The sequence below is a fragment of the Miniopterus schreibersii genome (genome assembly GCF_964146895.1).
Source record: "Miniopterus schreibersii genome assembly, chromosome: 7".
Lineage (NCBI taxonomy): Eukaryota > Metazoa > Chordata > Mammalia > Chiroptera > Miniopteridae > Miniopterus > Miniopterus schreibersii.
Window position 1 is genome coordinate 67777052 of NC_138108.1, and position 19325 is coordinate 67796376.

The window sequence follows — 19325 nt, forward strand, 5'->3', positions numbered from 1 at the left end:
GGAATTAGCCATGCAATATGTGTCTTTTCAGGGACTGTCCCATCCAGGTCCTTTAAATCAGCCTCACCTGCCTATATCCAAACTTAGTAATGGGCCCTCACCATCTGCCAGTTCCATCCCCCAGTGCGCATCTATATTCTCGTTTGGCAACAATGGTGAGGGACTCAGAAAGAGATCTGTTTCATTGGCTGGGATCCTTCACCCCATGATATAAATGGTCAAAATGTAAGTTAAAAATGCTTGTAATTATAAGTGGTATGAGGAAACAGCTGTGTAAAGTTGAGTTTAAATGTGTTATGCAATGTCCAAAATAGGATTGGAAAAGAAAAGAAAGCTCCCCTAAGCAGTCTTCCATCTGACATAAAAAGAATAAGATATAAGACAGGTGGACCTGTAGCAATAGGGTCTAAATTATACAGTAGAGGGTCTTCCCTTCTACTAAGTATGAAAGAGAAATCAGGAGAAAGTCAGAATAAACTGAACTTCAGAGTTCCAAGAAGAATAAGCAGATTGATACCTAATATATAGTTATGGTATCTTTTAACCTTTAAGTCCCATCTCAGGCCGTTTAGAAACCCAGTAAAACAATAATCATCTTTGTCCTTAGAGCAGGTTACAGATTTTCAAGGATCTTTGACATTGTATTATCACAACAGAAGTTTTCTACAGCATCATAAAGAAAAACCATGCAGCTTATATTCAATACTAAAATACCTAGAAAACAGAAATCCATAAAGTCCTAGCTAAGAAATGAATAGTGTTAGCAAGTCATTAAAAGCTTTGATGCTGCCCTGGCCAGGTGGTGGCTTAGCGGGTTGGAGCCTTGTCCTCTACACCAAAAGGTCACAGATTCAATTCCCATCAGGGCACATGCCCAGGTCGCAGGTTAGACCCGGGTCGGGCGTATGAGGGAGGCAACCGATCAATGGACCGACGTTTTAGTCTCATACAGATGGTTCTTTCTCTCCCTCTCTCAAAAAAACATTTGATGATAAAGCTCCAAACTACACACTGAGCCCTGACAACTAAAGTCACTATCACTGGAAACAAGTTCTTTGGGAATTCTGTGACACTTGGGGCTGCTTTCCACTCCCTATAACTTGAATTGTTGCTGAATTTACTAGAAAGAAATGATAAGAATAGTGAGTAAGTAGCGCGGTGAAATGATCAGCGTAAGTTAACGGAGAAAATGCGTATGTGATGACCACATTAACTTTCAGGCCAGTAGAAAGACAGAAAACTGGGTGAAGTGTTTCAAATCTAAACCATGTGCCTAACTGAGGTCTACAAATGACCAACTTTGAGAACTAGGCAAGTTTCAACTACTGCAGGTCTCAACTTACATATTTAAACATAAAAACACTGAATTGTGTCAACCTTAGCCAACCTTCTTCATTTATGAGAATCCTCTTGTCTACTATTTTAAAATTTACAAAGCTCCAGGCCCACACCAGACATACCAAAGCAGAATCTTAAGGGGAGGAGCCCAGGAAGAAATATGTGCAACAATACCATAGGTGATTAACCTCACCAGGTCTGCTGGTAACCGCTGCTAAAATGACCGCTACGTTTCCTCTCAGAACCAAAATTCAATTTTTTTAAAAACTTGCTTCAAGTAATAGTTGCTTTCAGCCTAAACAGATAAATAAAGGTACAGTTATATCAACAAATAATTACATAATGTATTTTAATAAAATTAATCTCAAAAATGAAAGACTGTTTCAAGCTTTATCCAATCTAAAGAATACTAAATGAATCTGACCAATTTGACAGTATACCCTAACTAGCAAAAAAAAAATACAAGTATAGAATTTTGGGGAAATAATATACTTGTAGTGCCCCCAATCAATTATATTACAGTGAAAAAACACATTACACATAACAAGAAAAACACATTACACATTACACATTACACAGTACATATAAATAAATTTTATTCATAATGTAACTAATTTTTACATTTATATTTCCTTCTAGTTCTTAATATACCTATGAGATGAGAACATTCTATTGTCCTCAGTTTATAAAAGGATAAACTGAAGCCAAAATTTAGTAACTCATCTACTCCATCTTAAGTATTATTATCAGTTATAAAGGAAACATTTTAAAATCTATTTACTTAAGTCCCAGTTCGGTATTTCTTTCTTTTTTTCTTTTTAAATATATCTTTATTGATTTCAGAGAGAGGAAGAGAGAGGGAGCGAGAGAGAGAAACATCAATGATGAGAGTCATTGATCAGCTGCCTCCTGCAGGCCCCCCACCGGGGATGGAGCCAGAAACCCCGGCATGTGCCCTGACTGGGAATCGAACCAATTTCCTGGATCCTAGGTTGATGCTCAACCGCTGAGCCACGCTGGCCAGGTCCAGTTCAGTATTTCTTTCTACATAATTTCATTTTATCAAAAAGTAATCATTATTATCTCTACTTTATGTACAGTTGAAAATTCTCCCAATAAAATTAAAAAAAAATGTTTATTACCTTAAGATTAATAAATAGGAGGCAACTTATAGATAAATAGAATTGTCTGGAGTAGAATTTCCAGAACATTATCTCTACCATTCAACAATTTGGGCAAAAAATCATTTTCAATTTCACATCTCAAAAATCTCTACAGGAGAAATCAATCTGTTACATATTTATTTCTTTATCCTTAAATTCTTCTCATGCTGTGTTGGATAAAGCTACACACCAGTAGCCTGATACCTCTACAATACCTATTCAATTCAGGGAAACAGACACATTTCTCAAGAACAGTGTGGATGCTATACTTTCCAAAAGAGGAAGGTCATTTTCTAATAAAAATTTTTTGTTGCTACTGGGGTTTTTTGGCTACAATAATTTCTTTCTCTGAATTAACACAAGTTAAGACATCAAAATATGAAGTTGTTTTTCACCAAAAACGTTGAAGAACATAAGCATTTTATTGTTTTATATAGCAGAGATACTATTTCCTGATTGTAATTGGAAAACCAGCAGATCACTCACTATATACAATTATTTCAGCTACATTTTTCATGAAAAGGAATATATTAACCAGTGTGTGTGTGTGTATTGTTATTGTTGTGAGATCCATTTCTCTGCATGTCTTTTGATCAGAGATACTGACATCTTTTGTTTCAGACTATCTTTTCAAGGATATTTATTTAGCAGATAGCCTTGGAAAAGAAAGATAATGTCATCCTAGGTGGCAAAGGTCATAAGGTTTGCTTTCAGCCACCTTGTAAGAGGTTAGGGTTTCTAATGCTCAGTGTGTCTCTTTCCTAACACACAGTTCACTGTGTGTGCAGGCATCACCTGGTCCCTGTGTGTTGGACTATGGGAACTATGGCTCAACAAACTAGTATAAATGATGATATTCTGGCTACTGACATTTCTGTGAGTAACAAACTGACCTTTGTCTCTGACCAAGGGGTCTCCTGTCTTATGCCAGATTCTATGAAAAACATTTGCAGGCTGACATGTTACACCTGAGGCCTTTTAGAGACCTCGATATGTGTGTATGTCAGTTACTCACATTTGAGCTTACAAGTAGCTCTTCCTACAATGACTTTTCACAATTCCTGTAGAATTGTTTGTCTTTCACCTCTGTGTGTGCTAAGAAATCCTGGATAGTCATTTTATGACTGGTCATTTCCTTTGAGTAACTGAACAGCCCTGGGATATTTTTTGGAAACATCAAAACTTTTTTTTATATGTTCTATTATACTGTTCCAAAATTCTCACATCTACCACTTTTCTGTGTCAAATTGTTGCAATAGAATGCTTAGGTTATGGTCTGTGGACGTCTCTCATTAAAATAAACTGAAATGCTTTGGATGGAGTGATGGTGCACCCAATCCTCAAATTTGTAGGGAAGCACCACATCTATTAGCAGTCCATTCTGAATGCACTCACAGAGACCTCACAGATCAATGTCTTGTTCTCAGTGACTGACTGCTCTTAAGTAGAGGTTAACCAATAAGAAGCTTACATAGTGACCCCTTGTACATATGCTTACCAGATAGGGCAGGTAAGTGTCCAGGCCAGTGCCTGGGTCATGCCCTACTGGCTATTAATCAGTTTTAATATTACCCCTTCTCCGAGAGAACAGATCACATAATCTTATTACTGAAAGAAACTCTGCCATTAGATCATATCCCAACTTCCTCATTTTACAGATGAAAAAGCTGAAATATTTGCATTTTAATAGAAACTTTAAAGTAGATACTCTTTTCCTCCTCTAGGTTACTTATTGTTTAATCTTGCATTTGAAAACTACTTTTTACACACCTAGAATACAATATTCATCATATTAGACCAACATAATTCATTTTTATGTTTCTCTCTCCAAATTGGCTTTGACCTCCTGATATTAAAAACAGGTTTGTTCATCCCTCTATTCTAACAGTATTTAATACAGTGTCTAGTCTATGTCAGGGCCTCAATAAATGCGTGAATGTACCAAAAAGCAAAGCATTTAGTGTCTAAAAAATAAAATAAAATAACGCCTTGTACTTATTGAGTATTTACTATGTATCAGGTACTGTGCTCTGCTTTTTTCTCTCCTTTAAATATGAATCATCTCTCTTAACCCTGACAACTCTTTTGTTATCTCTATTTTACAGATGAGAAAACTGGAGTCTTAGAGAGGCTGTGTGACTTGGCCAACACCATATAGTCAGGAAGTGAGGGGGCAGGTGCTCAAACATGTCAGTCCCCACATCAGAGTCTCATTTCTTAATTGCTAAACTAACTCAACCTCCGTATCCCTTAACTTCATATTGCGCAATCCATATACTCATAAGGACTACCCTGTTATTTAATTTTAATAAACACCAAGTACTTATTTATTTCTCAGAAGGAAGAGAAGGGGTCTTAGTAGGCAATGTAATAACCACACAAACGTGTAAATCTTAAACCCCTACTACCAGTGAAATTGTTAGGTTACATGGCAAAGGGGGGCTAAGTTTGTGCAGAACTGAAGCTGCTAATGAACTGACCTTGAAATGGGGAGATTGCGAGCATAATGCAGATGGGCCCAACCTACTCACCAGGGTCTTCATAAGTGGGCCTGGGAGTCCTAAGGGTCATAGTAAGAAAAACATCTGAGGATATCATGTTGCTGATTTTGAAGACAGTGCTAGGAGTTGTGAGCCAAGAAATGCAGGCTGCTTCTGGAAGCTGGGAAAATCAAGGGAAAGCTCCCCTAGAGCCAGCCTCCCAGAGGAACACAGCCCTGCCTTGCCGTTAGCCCAGTGAGAACCACTTTGCACCTCTGACCTCCAGAACTGCAAGAAAATAAATGTGTGTTGTTTTAAGTCATTAGTTTGTGGTAATTTGTTATAGCAGAAATAGGAACTTGATATAGGGTTGCAATTAACAGAAAAACACTGCCTACGGCAGAGCCAACTAGAGGCCCCTAAAAGCGCTGTGCTTCTCCTCCAAAGTGAACAGTTGTTGCTAAAAAGGTGGATGCCTAGCAGGGCTCATATTTCCCAGGACCCCTAATCCGCGTGCCCTGTCCCTGTTCACGGAGACTGGCAGGCTGTGACGCAGGGGGCTGTGGAAGTGAATCAGTTCAGACGCCAGCGGCCTCAGCCCCGGCCCCCGCCTCACGCCCTCCACCCCTGCCCCTGCCCCTGTGTGATGGATGCAATGCCAGCTTCTGGCCACAAGGCGGGAACTCAGGCACAGAAAGGGCAACTCACAGCCCCAGGCCACACAGTGGGGCTGAAAGAGAATGAGTGAAAGGGACAGTGGAGTACTCGGAAGCTGGGGAGGTTGGCAAGGGCCAGATCATGCATGGCTCTAAGAGTGATGTTAAAAAGCTTTTATCTCAGAGGAAGTCTTTCAAGTCATTTTGCATGGGAATGATATACTCAGATAAGGGTTCTTGTAAGGTTGTTTTGATGGTGTTTAGAGAAGAAATATAGTAAGAGCTAATAGTAATTAAGTGCTCTTTTTGTATAAGGCTCTGTTCTAAGTGGTATGTAAGTGTGTGTGTGTGTGTGTGTGTGTGTGTGTGTGTGTTCATGCAGTCCTGTAGCACTCCTATGAGCTAAGAATTCTCAATATCTATGTTTCTCCATGTTATAGATGAGGAAACTGAAGGTAAAGGATTCATTAATTTGCCCAAGGTTACACAGCTTGTAAGTTATACAGTGAGAATTTGGACAGAGGTAGTGTATCTGCAGAGCCCACGCACTGAGCCACGTGAAACATGCTCCACTCTGTTTAGGAGTAAAAGCAGAAGGAGGGAAATCAGTAAGGAATCTATGATAGGGGTTCATCTGAGAAATAATGCTAGAAGGGAAGCTGGATGGAAATAAACAGAATAAACAAATAAAATATATATTTGGGGGTAGAATTAACAGAATTTGGTGACAGACTGAATGTGGGCCAAGAGGTAAGTGACAGTAAAATATCAAGGACATAGCCCGGGTTTCTAGCATGAGCACAGGGCTGGGGGAGGGACAAGCCCCTGAGCTGTGGAAGCCCAGAAAAGAATCTGAAATGGGGTTGCGCAGGATAACACTGAATTTAAAATGCTATAGGTTATTCAAATAGGAATAGCTGTTTACAATTCTGAGCTCCAATCCTAGAAAGAACTGGGACAACTTGGATAGATCTCATCAAGAATCAGATACATGTGAAGCCTTAGAAAAAACAGATCTTAAAAGAATAAAATAAACTACAATGATACATTCCACACAGAGACACAGCTTTAGAAGCAGCATCATGATCCTGCGCATTCTGCAGCTTTTCTCTTGATGTGGGAATTAATTCTCCCCCCCACAATGCCTGAGAAAATGGCCAGAAGACAGAGGAGTAACTGAACCATTCCCCAGCACACAGAGATCTCCTTGAGTCTTCCTTCTCTCCTGAGGACAGAACTGATGAGAAGTTCAAAGTAGAGCATGGGGAAAAAATGCCAAACACTAAAATAAGTTGGTGAGTAACTTGTGAGACCTTCATGCGGGAAGATTTGGACACTAAGGGGATGTTTCTTCTATCCCCCACTTGCCAGGGCATTCACATATTCAACAAGGCTAGAAAAATAGATTTGGAAGGAATAACTTTGTTTCAGAAATTACACTGCGAAGAGGAGCCTCATTACCTCTTGGCGTGGCGCTCGAGAAAAATCTAACCCAGCTGACAAAGTAAAGTTTAGTGAGACACCCAAGCGAAGGCTGTAAGTGCCCTCGTCTCAGCATGCTTCTGCAAATGCAATCTTCTAGTCTGGAAAGCAGAACTTAACTGCTCATTAATGAAGTGCAGGTGGACGCGAGCAACTGAAATCAAGAGAAAAGTTATCCCAACGTGAGAAGAAAAGCCTAACGCTGAATGGTGAGACTGTGGTTGGGGGATTATATTCATTAGTTCAAGAAACACCTATGGAGCTCATACCCCTTTGTGCCAGGCGAGGTGCTACCTGCAGCGAAACACAGTTACTAAAACTGTTCTTGCTCTCAAGATTGACGCCAGAGGCAAAAAAGGGGAAAAGGGTGACAAGGGGGGAAAAAGAGAAAAATTGCACGATGAGGGAGGAGAAACATAGAAGTGGAAGAAAAATGAGGGTGAGAATAGAAAAGAGAAAGAAAATAAAGTCGGAAGAGTCCTTGGCAGTCACACCCTACTTCAAGCTCGTACTAGGTCTCATGTAGACTATTATAATAAATCTTTAAAAACAGTGTCTCTCCTGCTTTCTTCTGACACATATTCATTGAGTTTTCCTGTAGCTGAAGTCCTCTAGAAAGCACAGCTTACAATCAGAATTACGGTGTTAAATACCTTACCTGGGAGTTGCAAAGCCAGGAGGCAGTGTTAAGGAGAAAACGGCAGGAGCAAAGCAAGGACGCGATCGATGCTGTGTGGTGTATTGTTGTGCTGACTAAACATTTCCCATTAAACCACAAAGACATATAGCACATTTGTGCATTTGGAGACCAGATTTCTCTGGAAGGGTTACAGATGTATATTGGCATAACATACAGGTGAACTGGGAAGGGCCTGGCTCCCTCCTAAATCATGTTTCCCACTGGTGAAGTTTCACCGGTCAGGGAATTTCACTCTCCAGGGTCTGTCTTCAAGGCTGCAACATCCAACCCCTCAGCTGCCACTCAAGAAGCCAGGTCTCTTGCACCACAATGTGGTTTTACCCAACTCTGAAAGTTAACTGGAAACTGCACGCTTGCAGAGAATCAACTGGGAGAAAGAGAAAAGGTGGCAAGAGGAATATGAGAAGGGAAAGGTCTTGAATTCCATACGAGCAACTTATATGGGCTAGAGACTGTGCTAAATGCTGGGGAAATAACACACAAGCATGGTCCCTGACCTCAGAGCCTGCAAAGTAGCCTGGTTAACAGGAACATGAACATGAACAAGCAACTATAACGCAATAAGATAAAGTGCTTTGATGGCTGAGAAGAAGGACTCCTATGTTGTCTCCTGGGTTCCCAGAAGGAACAGTTTCTGAATAGGGGTTAACCAGGTAAGAGGTCTGAGGCAAGGATTAAGTTTGTTAGGGTGGAGGGAAAGGATGGAGATCTTAGGTTAGTGGTCAGTGGTCAGAGACTGGCTTCAGAAGCCTAGAGTTTGAAGGAAAATGTTCATCTGTTGGAGCTCAGTGTTGGACAGAGATGAAGAGAGCAACAGTTCAATCCTACCATCTCAGGATCTGATCAGCAGTGGGCCTAAGACCACAGAATTCTACCTCTCACCCTAAATCCATAGCCCTTACCTTTGCCCACCCCATATTCATGTCCAATTTCTTTCTCTATGCTACCCCCAAAGCAGAAATAATTCAACAAAACTCAGTGTCACTCTCTCACTTGAGGAGTTTTCCATTTTGAATGCCATAAGCATGTGCAATTTGCAATTTATAGGATGGGCACTGGTACTTAAAAATACAAAAAAGAGCCTGGCTAGGTGTGGCTCAGCAGTTGAGCATCGACCTAGGATCCAGGAGATCATGGTTCGATTCCCAGTCAGGGCACATGCCCGGGTTGCGGCTCAATCCCCAGTCGGGGATGTGCAGGAGGCAGCCGATTAATGGTGACTCTCTCATCACTGACATTTCTATCTCTCCCTCTTCCTCTCCTTTCCTCTCTCTTAAATTAATAAAGATATATTTAATAAAAAAAATAGAAAAAAGGACTCCAAGCGCAGTCTGCAAGGACTTCACTGTCTAATGGGTGACAAAGTTAAGAACATCAATGGCTAGAAGTCATGCAAAAAGTGATGTGTTGTTACAGGGATATGGACTGAGCGCAATAGGACTGCGAAAGCTCAAATATTACTGGTAAAACCACTGGAAAAAATCCAAACAAATCTAATTCTTGCTCCTGGACAATTCTGCTCTTCGTCGATGCCACATGCTTTCATGTCAGTAGTGCGCACCATTAAACTATCAATTCAGTGTAGTAACTTTGAAAAAATATAAAGCATGTTGCACAAAGAAGAACGTGTTCTTCCTCTGTAGGATATAAAATTAGGCAGGACTCACATGCTATCTAAGAGGCCTATTTTTCCACAAGCAATTTCCCTCCCCAGGAGTAACCTTTACTCATCGATACACTTTCTCCTGAAACATCCTGCCGCTATCACTTTTCCCAGGGCCATTCTCTCCTGCTCTCATTTCAATCATGTGAATTACACCTTGAGCTAAATAAATTAAGAAAATGTTAATGTCAAGAACAGCCAGATAATTTAATGAATGCTTGAAGTAGGAACGCTTCAATATTTTTGCTAAGCACAGTAATTCAGCAAACACTTGCTATTGCGCACTAAGATCAGTATGTTTCACTTGATTAAGAAAACCACTAAACTGAGATACAAATGCAATGAAACAGAACCAGTAGAAACCAATCTTAATTTAGACTCCTTGTGACCTAAGTGCCTCTGAGTATTTAATGTTTTTTTCCTAAACTTTTCTCAGCTTTCCCACTTTTGGATTTTTGGAGAGAATATCTGAACTATATAAATATATATATCCCAACAACTATGTTTCCAAGGTAGAAAGTTCACAGGCCAGTGACCTGTTTCATGCTCTCAAGTGAACTACCATCAAATATCCTGCTGTTAATCAGCAAACATTATTTTATCCAGTCAACTCTGCTTTTCTCGGTTAGCACAAAGCAAGAGGAAATGCTGCCGCCCCCTTTAAACAGCCTCCTTCCTCCTCTAAGGGTTAATGCTCAGGGAAGTTCTAAGTGCATTATTTCCCGACACTTTATTCTACACCCAAATGAGTTTATTGACTTTAAAACCAATTTCTAAAGACAGGTAAAGGACACTGGTAAGCCTCCAATGATGGCGAAATATCTCCTTCGGTTGTCCCCTAAGAAATCTGTTCTTCTGCTCATAAGGTGAAGTACTTTATTTCATATCTAACAACTTCTTAGATAATCAGATAAGTTTGCAAATAGGACATGACCGCTTATGAGAATTTTCTTAGCATACTAACATTTCTACATCTTTAGATACAGCTAAGAATATGAGGTTTCTTCTCTGCTTAAAAGCCTGCAGCGAGAAAAAGCACTGCAGTGGGTACCCAGGGTCTCAAAAACAGTCTGAACTCCAGAGTAGACAGAGGCCTAGTTTTCCAGGGTCACGGTGACTCCTTTATTCCCGGTGCTCTCCTCTCACCAGGGCACAGCCACTCCTGAATGTAAACGCCTCCCTTCTTTTCCATATGTGCTCTCGGCCCCGCTTAGAACATTCTCTCCTGGTGATCCTCCAAACTCTCATGAGGAGTTACGTCCTCTGTGAAGATTACCCTCAGGCATCCTTATACCATGATACACACGCACACACACACACACATGCACACACACACATGCACACACACACAACACACGCACACAACACACACAGGGTGGGGCAAAAGTAGGTTTACCATTGTAAGTGAAACACAGTTTATTCTTGTATTATTGTTTATTAATTATTTATTAATAAACAATTTATTAATAAACAATTACAATTGTTTATTATTTTCCATATGGACAACTGTAAACCTACTTTTGCCCCACATTGTATACACATATGTAACGATCACATTAGTAAGACACAATAGCCTAATTGTCAGTTCAACTGTCGTTCCAATTAAGAGACTATAAATTAATGAAGGCTACCTTGATAATAACAGTGTCTAGTACATAGCCTAAAACATAGCTGATATATAATTTATTTTAAAAAAATGAATGTGTCATTGTCATCCACCTTTTATTCACCTCATCAATATATTTAAAACCAATTTAATGAACTAGAAGCCTGGAAAAACATTTGTGTGGCTTATCAAAATTCTATACAGGTCAGATTAAAACCCAGAACCAAAACACAGTAAGTCTTCATACACTAGTGAGACTGAAAATATACGAAGCCTTCATATAATACTCAGTGTTTCAGGACATCACGCACCCCCTTAATATCAAGTCCGGGCCCAGCATGATAAAGACAGGAATTTCAAGAACTGCTGAATCTTACTGGAGTGCAGGGGTGAACTAATGGATTCAACAATTCAAAGTTAAAGTATGTTCCATTTTAAAAATAGCTTTATCTATTTGATGTCAAATAATGAAGCTAAACTTGAAAACAAACAAAAAGGTGGCGTTCTACTTAACTACAGCCACACCAATACCTTTACCCAATTTTTTATTTAGCTTTTGTGGGGTTTTTGGTTTTATCTTTTTTCTTCCCCTAATGAATACATTCTATCTCTATGCTGTTTCACTCCATATTTGTTGATATTCCAGTCTCTAGGCCACATTGTCATAAATAGAATAACTTTGTCGCAGTCTTTATAGATTTTAAAGGTGTGTTCCTTGTTTCAGTGTTTTACCTTCCGAGAAATCACCCTTGAATGCAGGCTAAGTAGCTTTAATTTCATTTGAGAAAAGGGGGAAAAGAAATTGGTCTCACCAAACCCAAGCTTTTAGATTTGCAGGTAAACATCACTCTTGTTGGTGCTTCCGAATTATAAAAAGAAACACAATTCTCTCTGCAACAATAAGTGGTAAACAAAATCATAAATACCCCTCTATATTTTTATCCCCAATTCTATTGGTGTGACTACTATTACTGGTAATATCTCTCATATTGATTGTTACAGCACAATTTTGGCTGCAGCTAAAACATCACATGAACACTGAACCATAGAACCAGGTACATATGCCATAGCTGTTATTATACTGTTCCTACAAACACCATGAATTGAGGTCAAACGGAGACTGGGACCTCAGCAAGAATAAACAGCCACAGAACAAAATTCAGCCTCAGCAAGAGACTTGGAGGCCTTAGGGAGAGAATTAGCATTCTTCCCCAATTTCCATTCTGGCATCTAGAAATCCTATTGAATGAGAGATCTATAGAAATAAATATTGTGTATGTGGGGGGGTGGGGGGTGGGGGGGTATTCCTCCTCTCCAACCCCCAAGGATCATGAATTCCACTAGGATTAGGTTCTTGGAAAGCAATGCAGCTAACTCACAGTGAACAGCAGGATGCTGTAGGGAAGCACTGCCAAGCACTTCCACTCCAGAGACAAGGGACTATCCTGGAGTCTAAGGAGAAATTAACCTTGTGGGAAAGTCAACTGTGACTGAGAAAAAAGTTTCCAAAATTGATGCTATTAAAATTCTTTCTCCCTAAAAAATCTAACATAATAACAATCATAACAAAAGATGTCTACAAAACCTGAAATGCAAAATTGTCATCAATTTTGGCTTTCTCTCTGCATTAGCAGAAAACATTAGAAATATTTAAATTCTGTCACTTTAATTGGGCAAACACACTCATTGGTCCCTTACAATGACAATTCAATCATTCTCTTGTGTTTAACTTAAGCCAAGAAGAAATTCTCAGGTTGCCAGATTTGTCAAGATAGCTCTATAAATGATAACAGCAGGAAAGGAGAGCATTTATAAGAAAGGAGAGTAATGGCTGAACAATCTTTCTGATTCACTTCCATGCAAGAGCAAAATAAAACCTTTGTTAATGTCTACAAAGGTAAGTAGTAAGCTGTACCATGCCTATAATGCAACTGTGGCTGTGTTGTATTTCGCAATGCAGCAATAGTTTGGCTCACAGTATTTAATTTTATACAAGGGTACATGGTCTTGGTATACACTGATGTGTCTACTTCTTGTTCCCACATCTAAGGCCACCTCAACCCCTTACCCCCACCGAGAGCTGGGCTACCAGGCTTAGGACTTTCTAAGTCTTTTTGTTTCCATGTGAACCCACATACTAATGTGAAGGTGTGACTTGGACTAAGGGTTTTTCCCCTCTTCTTTAGATGCATGAAGCAGACTGCAGCAGGGTTTAATAGGCTGCTAAGTCTATGTTTAACACCCTCCTCTATTTAACCCCCTTGCCCGCACGTCATGCTCAACTCTAGAACACCATTCATCAACCTTCTTCCTAATTACAATCTTCCTGCCCAATATGTTTCCATTAGGAAAGCTGGAAGATTAAGGTTGAGGAAACTTAGAAATAGGTGATCCATAAGTAAAGCTATTTTTTACTGAAGAAACTTTAGGAAGGTGAAAATGTCAGGAGAAGATTAAAAGTTGAAGCTGAAAACAGATAGGTCATAAATTCTCATTTATGTATTTACCCCTGATTACCCTAGAACTGCAGACAATAGTAAAGGGGAGACGAAGGTGGAATAGAAAGATCACCAAGGTCTGGAAGAATAAGCTGTTTTGTTTTTGTTTTTTTATTTGAATATACTTTTATTGATTTCAGAGAGTGGAAGGGGGAGAGAAAGAGAGAGAGAAGCATCAATGATGAGAGAGTCATTGATCGGCTGCCTCCTGCACGCCCCCGGCTGGGGATCGAGCCCACAACCCGGGCATGTGCTCTGACCGGGACTCGAACCCCGATCGCCTGGATCCTAGGTTGACGCTCAACTGCTGAGCCACGCCCGGCCGGGTAAGCTGGCTTCTCAAACAGTTGGCTTAAGTAAACCTGGGCCAGTTTTTCAGTCTCTGTATGTCATCACTGTCCCAAACTCTGAAACCAGTGGACTAGTGCAGAGGTTTCAGCTGCCCAGTAGAAAGCCTGCCACGGAGGAAACTGCTTCTCCGCCTCCTTCTTTCACAAAATTTAAAATGATCGACTTGGCAATAAATTCACATTGACCTTGACATTTAAAAGTGATATGTCTGTAGAAATTCCCACATTCAGAAATTCCCCCACACACACCAAAAAACACACACACACTCTTGGGAAAAAACAAAGCAAAACAATCCTACTACTCATCCATTCCTAATCGGCTCACTCCAGCCTCTCAGCGTGTAGTAATCATTTGGGCTGCAGATCTTAGGTATATTTTCTCATTTCACTTTCACAGTGATCCTTTGAGGCTGATTTTTAAATTATTACTATGTTTTCAACCTATTCCAAATTACTGCAAGCAGCAGAATTTAGGAGTGATATGCAAATAGTCAACAAAACAAATAATAAATTTGGGGATGCTGAGGGTCCGTTGTATCCAAAATGAGGAGGGAAGGTTGGGGTTGATTTCCCTTCGGGTCGGTGGCACCACCTGTCCCTGGAACCGGCTGCCTACCTTCCTTGGCCCTCTGCGCGGCGGATGCCGGTGCGCCCTGCGCACAGTACACCTCCCGGCTCTGGATCCCACCTCCACACGCGGGTCCCGTCACATGCCAGTGGGGGTCCTGCTGCTCCAGGAGGAGGGAGACTTGGCATTCTTTCCACTCGGAAGTCCTCCAGGAATACCTGTGTGGTTTGATTTATTTAAAAGGAGAAGAACAAATAAGGAAAATAGAAAATCTAAAGAAAACTTAAGTCATGACACCAAGTGTGCACAATAATCGCTCTTTCTAGGGTCAAATCTTTGCCTATGGCTAAGGAAGTCTACTGGCTTTGAACACTAAGTCCCTTTATGTCCTAGAGAGAAGTCACAGCAGCCTGGCGAGATGAGAGGCGTTAAGGAAGGAAATGTGGATAAACAGTACATTTTTCTCAGCTTTGAAGCCGTAAGACAGTGAAGAATTGAAAGAAGGAGTTGGAAACCAAACGAGCCTAATTCCTAGCAGTTGGACTTGTGATGGGGTTTCATGTCACAAAACTCTAGAAAACATGGTGGGAAATCTGGCCTTTCTCTTTTAATTAGTAGGATACTGTTTGAATATGTGAAGTTGGGAATATATTAATTTAAATGGGCTGAAATGACCTCCAACTTTTTAACTTTCTTGATAAAGGAAAGTACGTCTACCTGTGAAAGGTATACATATTAAAAATGAGTTAATAAAGTAACCCTGTATTTAACTGATAGGGACTTTTTTTCCCCCCATATGCAGATATGCTGCTGTTTAAACAGACTTAGCAATATGTCCTCCTGGCTTGTAACTGGTTTAAGACACATACTAATAGAAAACACACACAAATAAAGAGTGAAAACACAATGGAGTCTGGACACAACTGGCAGAAAACAAAACAACACTACACTCATACCTAGAGAATTTTTTCAGACAGCACCCCCATTTGTGGGTTACTACAGCATTCCCCAAGGCCACAGTTTTAATGTAATTCTATGGCACTGACATAAATACCAGGAGAGTCATTAACTCCTGAAACAATAAACAAAACCCAAGAACATTTTCGTATCTGCTGTCCCATTTCAGATTTCAGGAAAAAGTTCTCAGCTTTGTGATTGTTTAAAAGAAAACAAACAGCAATAAAAATGGGCACATGTCACCAAGACTCTGGCCTTATAGAAACAAGAGTAAAATTGAAATCAAGTAACGGACGTTGAAATCAGGAGGCAAATCTCTAAGAAACCTGATAGTGGTGAAACCCCTCATAATAAACGCCTTCCTTCTAAAAGGCGTGGAAGCTGAGAACCATTAGCCTTGTGAAAAGCCCACTGCAGAGAAAAGACTTGGATAAGCCTTTGGGGTTTGTTGTAGCACAGCTGTTCCGCCTCTGCCTTGCTACTGTACTTTCCTATGGTTTCCAAGACTTGAACATGAGTGGGCTGGGCAAGAGTTTGGAGTCGAGTTCAGGTCCTACTTATGCTGGTGGATACAAACAATAATACATTCCTAATTCCTGGGTGTGAGACTGAGAGAGAAGTTTGCCCAGAGGTAGCCCTTCTCCAGAGGTGAAGCTCCTAAGCCCTTCTCACGCGGAGTAGTCCTCTCATTCATATTCTCTATGGTCACTCAAGCACAAGGCCAGGTCCTCCTGGCTCTGAGTCTTAGGGCACAGGAAGCTCTGAATTCCATGTCAAGACACAGCGAGGGAGGGGTGTGTTGGAGTAGGTGGCTACTAAGTGCTCATTTCAAATGCTCTTCCTCTAAAGCTTCCCTGAAAGAAGAGCTCCCTGGCTATAAATATTGGGGGTCTCCAAGGCTCCTATGACAGCAAATAAGATAGGCAAAAAGGGGGTAGGGTGGTGTAGGTGACAAGCATGTGTTAGGCTCAAACTGACCCAGGCCTTGCCACTAACTTACTAAGTCATGTGACTTTGGCCCAGTTCTGCTTTCTCATCTGTAAAATGGGGGTAATAATACAAACGATGAGTCTGGCATAAGAATAAATATTTAATAAATACCAATTCCCTTTCTTCTGTAACTTCTACATGTGCCTTTTGCCCCCTTGCTGCCACAGAAAACACTCACACACATAAGCACACAATTCACATTTTACTTATGAGGATGTCATTGATTTTACCAAAAGTCCTAATGTTAGAGATTTGGGAATGCCACTGGATGACTTCCAGCAACCCAAGTTCAGCAAAGAGCGTAAAAGAAGTTTAGAATTACAGCAAGTCACAGGAATTTGTTTGTTTATTTGAAAGAAATGGTCCAGGCTGTAGGAACTGATTTTTCAATAGATTGGCCATGACCCTCTAAAAATTAGCAATGGAGGAATTTCGGAAGTCTCAACAGAGAAAAATGAAACGGAAAGTTTAATGACTTTGGTTTTGTGTAAGGTAACAAAAACCCTGTTGGTAGCTCATTAAGCAAAGACACACAAATTCTGTTCACTTGCAAGTGACAAATCCTCTAAAGAAATATGAGACTTTTATCACGATGGCTCAGAGACAGTTTAGCACTGGGGAGAAATGCCAGCCCAGCAAGTGGCAGAGGAGGAAGCCTCCCAGCAAAGGACTTCTACATTCCTTTTTTAAATGAAGGGCTTGTCATAGTCTTTGCTCATCCCTTTATCTTTCTTTTTTCAAAAGCGCTATCTATGTTTAGTCACAAATCACCAGCAGCCATGAAATCCAATCATCCTGAACTCCACTGACCTGGGAAAGCGCCTCTAGGATCTGACAGACTGAGGCATCAAAGCAGCTCCCTGGGCTCCAGCGGCTCCCTTGCCCCTTCAGAAGCTGTCACGGGGCTAGTCGGCCGGCCTCTGAGCAGCTTGGCTTTCGGGCTGCCTGGGACACTCTCTTTAACTGCTAAGTCCATGTCAAAAACCAGGTCTTTTCCTCTCTCTCTCTCCCAACTATGAAGCCTTTCAACACATCCTCATTTTGTCTCTCTGCTCAGGAGGGAAATACGAGGATTCTCCAAGGCCAGAGTCCTACCTCCTATGAATGAGCAACGCTTTGAAATCAGTCGGGGAAATGCCTCAGGTAGAGTTGAGGGCCATGGAAAGAAAGAAATTAGCCTATCCACACACTGACTTACCAAAGTGACTGTAAGAGCCACTTGCTTTTGTCAAAGGGTCCAGCTGAACAGGATCGACAAGGCATTAATTTATTTGGGCTGCTACGGTGTCATAACACATCCCCCAAGTAATAATAACAACCAACATTTTCTGCATGCTCCCTCTGCGGCAGACAAGGCATAACCCATTTAGGTGCATTATTTCATTGAATCCTCCCAACAACACAGTGAGGAAATATGATTTCCCCCTCTACAAATGAGAGAATCAGCATAAAGACTAAGTAATACTTCTAAGATGACTTAATTAAATAAGTTGTGGAAGCAGGACTCAAAGTCAGGTTTACCTGATTCTAAAGCACATCTACTTAATGAAATGACAATCTGGTAGATTAACATGGTGAGTGGCAAGCCCGTGAAGCTTGATCAGAGGACATAGAAAGCAAATTCAGCCGTCAGCCTAGTCGCTATGAGGACACGCAAATGTTAGTCTTGGCCTGCCAGTGACAACCGACCGGCAGTATTTCGCATTGCCAAAACAATTTTTCTCCCAGTTCAAACGCAAATACAATTTGAGAATATTTTATAACCAACCTTTTTATAATTAGAGCACTGTGATGACATAGGGTCAAATTTGAGTACGTTCAGGAAATAACTGCAGGCAAACAGGAGAAACAAAACATAATCCAAATGAAAGAATCTGTAATTATAAAAGTTGAAATTCCCACTCTCACAGTCACAGCAGATGACTTTTTGAAGAAAAACGCTTTTTCAAAGCTCTGCAGTCAATTTCCCCACATTTCTCCCTGGTGATTCTGAACCTTAGGTAAACCTGCCATCATCAGTCGCCTGAGAACAACTCCAGTGTCCCCACTATTAGTGAGAGAGCATACAGTCAGCCACTCTGGAACCCCGACCCTCTGAAAATGCGAGCGCTGGTAACTAGAATGCTGAATGCACAGGGAAACAATCCGTACAAGGACATTTTTGTTAACATAAATACATGTAGGACAGACGGAGGCGGGAAGAATGTAAAAGTCAGGACTCCCTAAAAAAAAAATAGACCTGCCCAAATAATCAGTGAACCACTTAACCATGCATTCATCATCTTTTCTTTCAGTAAGTAATTCTTGAGCTCTAGCTATGTGCCAGACACAATTTCAGACAACAGACATGCATAGCAGTGAACAAGACAGAGTTGGTGACCTTGGAAAGGTTACCTTCTCCGGGGGCAGACGGAGAGAAATGCATCAATACATAACATGGTGTCAGAAAATGCAGGGGGGAGAGGCGAAGAGAGCTATTTTGGTGCCATGCCCAGGGCAAGCCTCAGAACCCTGAATAAAATGATGGAGTGAGCACAAGAACAGGGGGGCAAGGAGTATTCTAGGCAGAAGAACAGCATGTTCAAAGATCCCAGGGAGGGAGAGTGCTTGGTATTTCTAGGAAAGTACAGAAACCAGGTGAGTCAAGATAGGAAGGGGAGGGCCAGAGAAAACGAGGGGTGGTCAAGAGGCAGGCTACAGAGAGCCTTGCAGGCAGAGTAAGAACTGTGTTTTTCCAAATGCACTGGAAAATCGTCGGACAGCTTTGAGAACAGTAATATAATAATGCAATTTCAGTATTAAAGGACCACCCTGGCTACTGACTGAGTAGACCATGGGGGTGTGAAAGGAAGGAGACAAATTTGGAGGCCTTTG

General features: G+C 40.9%; 1 protein-coding gene across 1 annotated transcript in view; it reads right to left on the reverse strand.

Annotated features, from left to right (window-relative positions):
* Nucleotides 1-19325, reverse strand: part of THSD7B (thrombospondin type 1 domain containing 7B) — a gene marked incomplete at its 5' end in the record, with an annotated part of 630914 nt that overhangs the window by 435367 nt on the left and 176222 nt on the right. The window contains one exon of the mRNA XM_081142191.1: nucleotides 14553-14722. Coding sequence (XP_080998317.1) covers nucleotides 14553-14722 — 170 coding nt within the window. The remainder of the gene's footprint in view (nucleotides 1-14552; nucleotides 14723-19325) is intronic.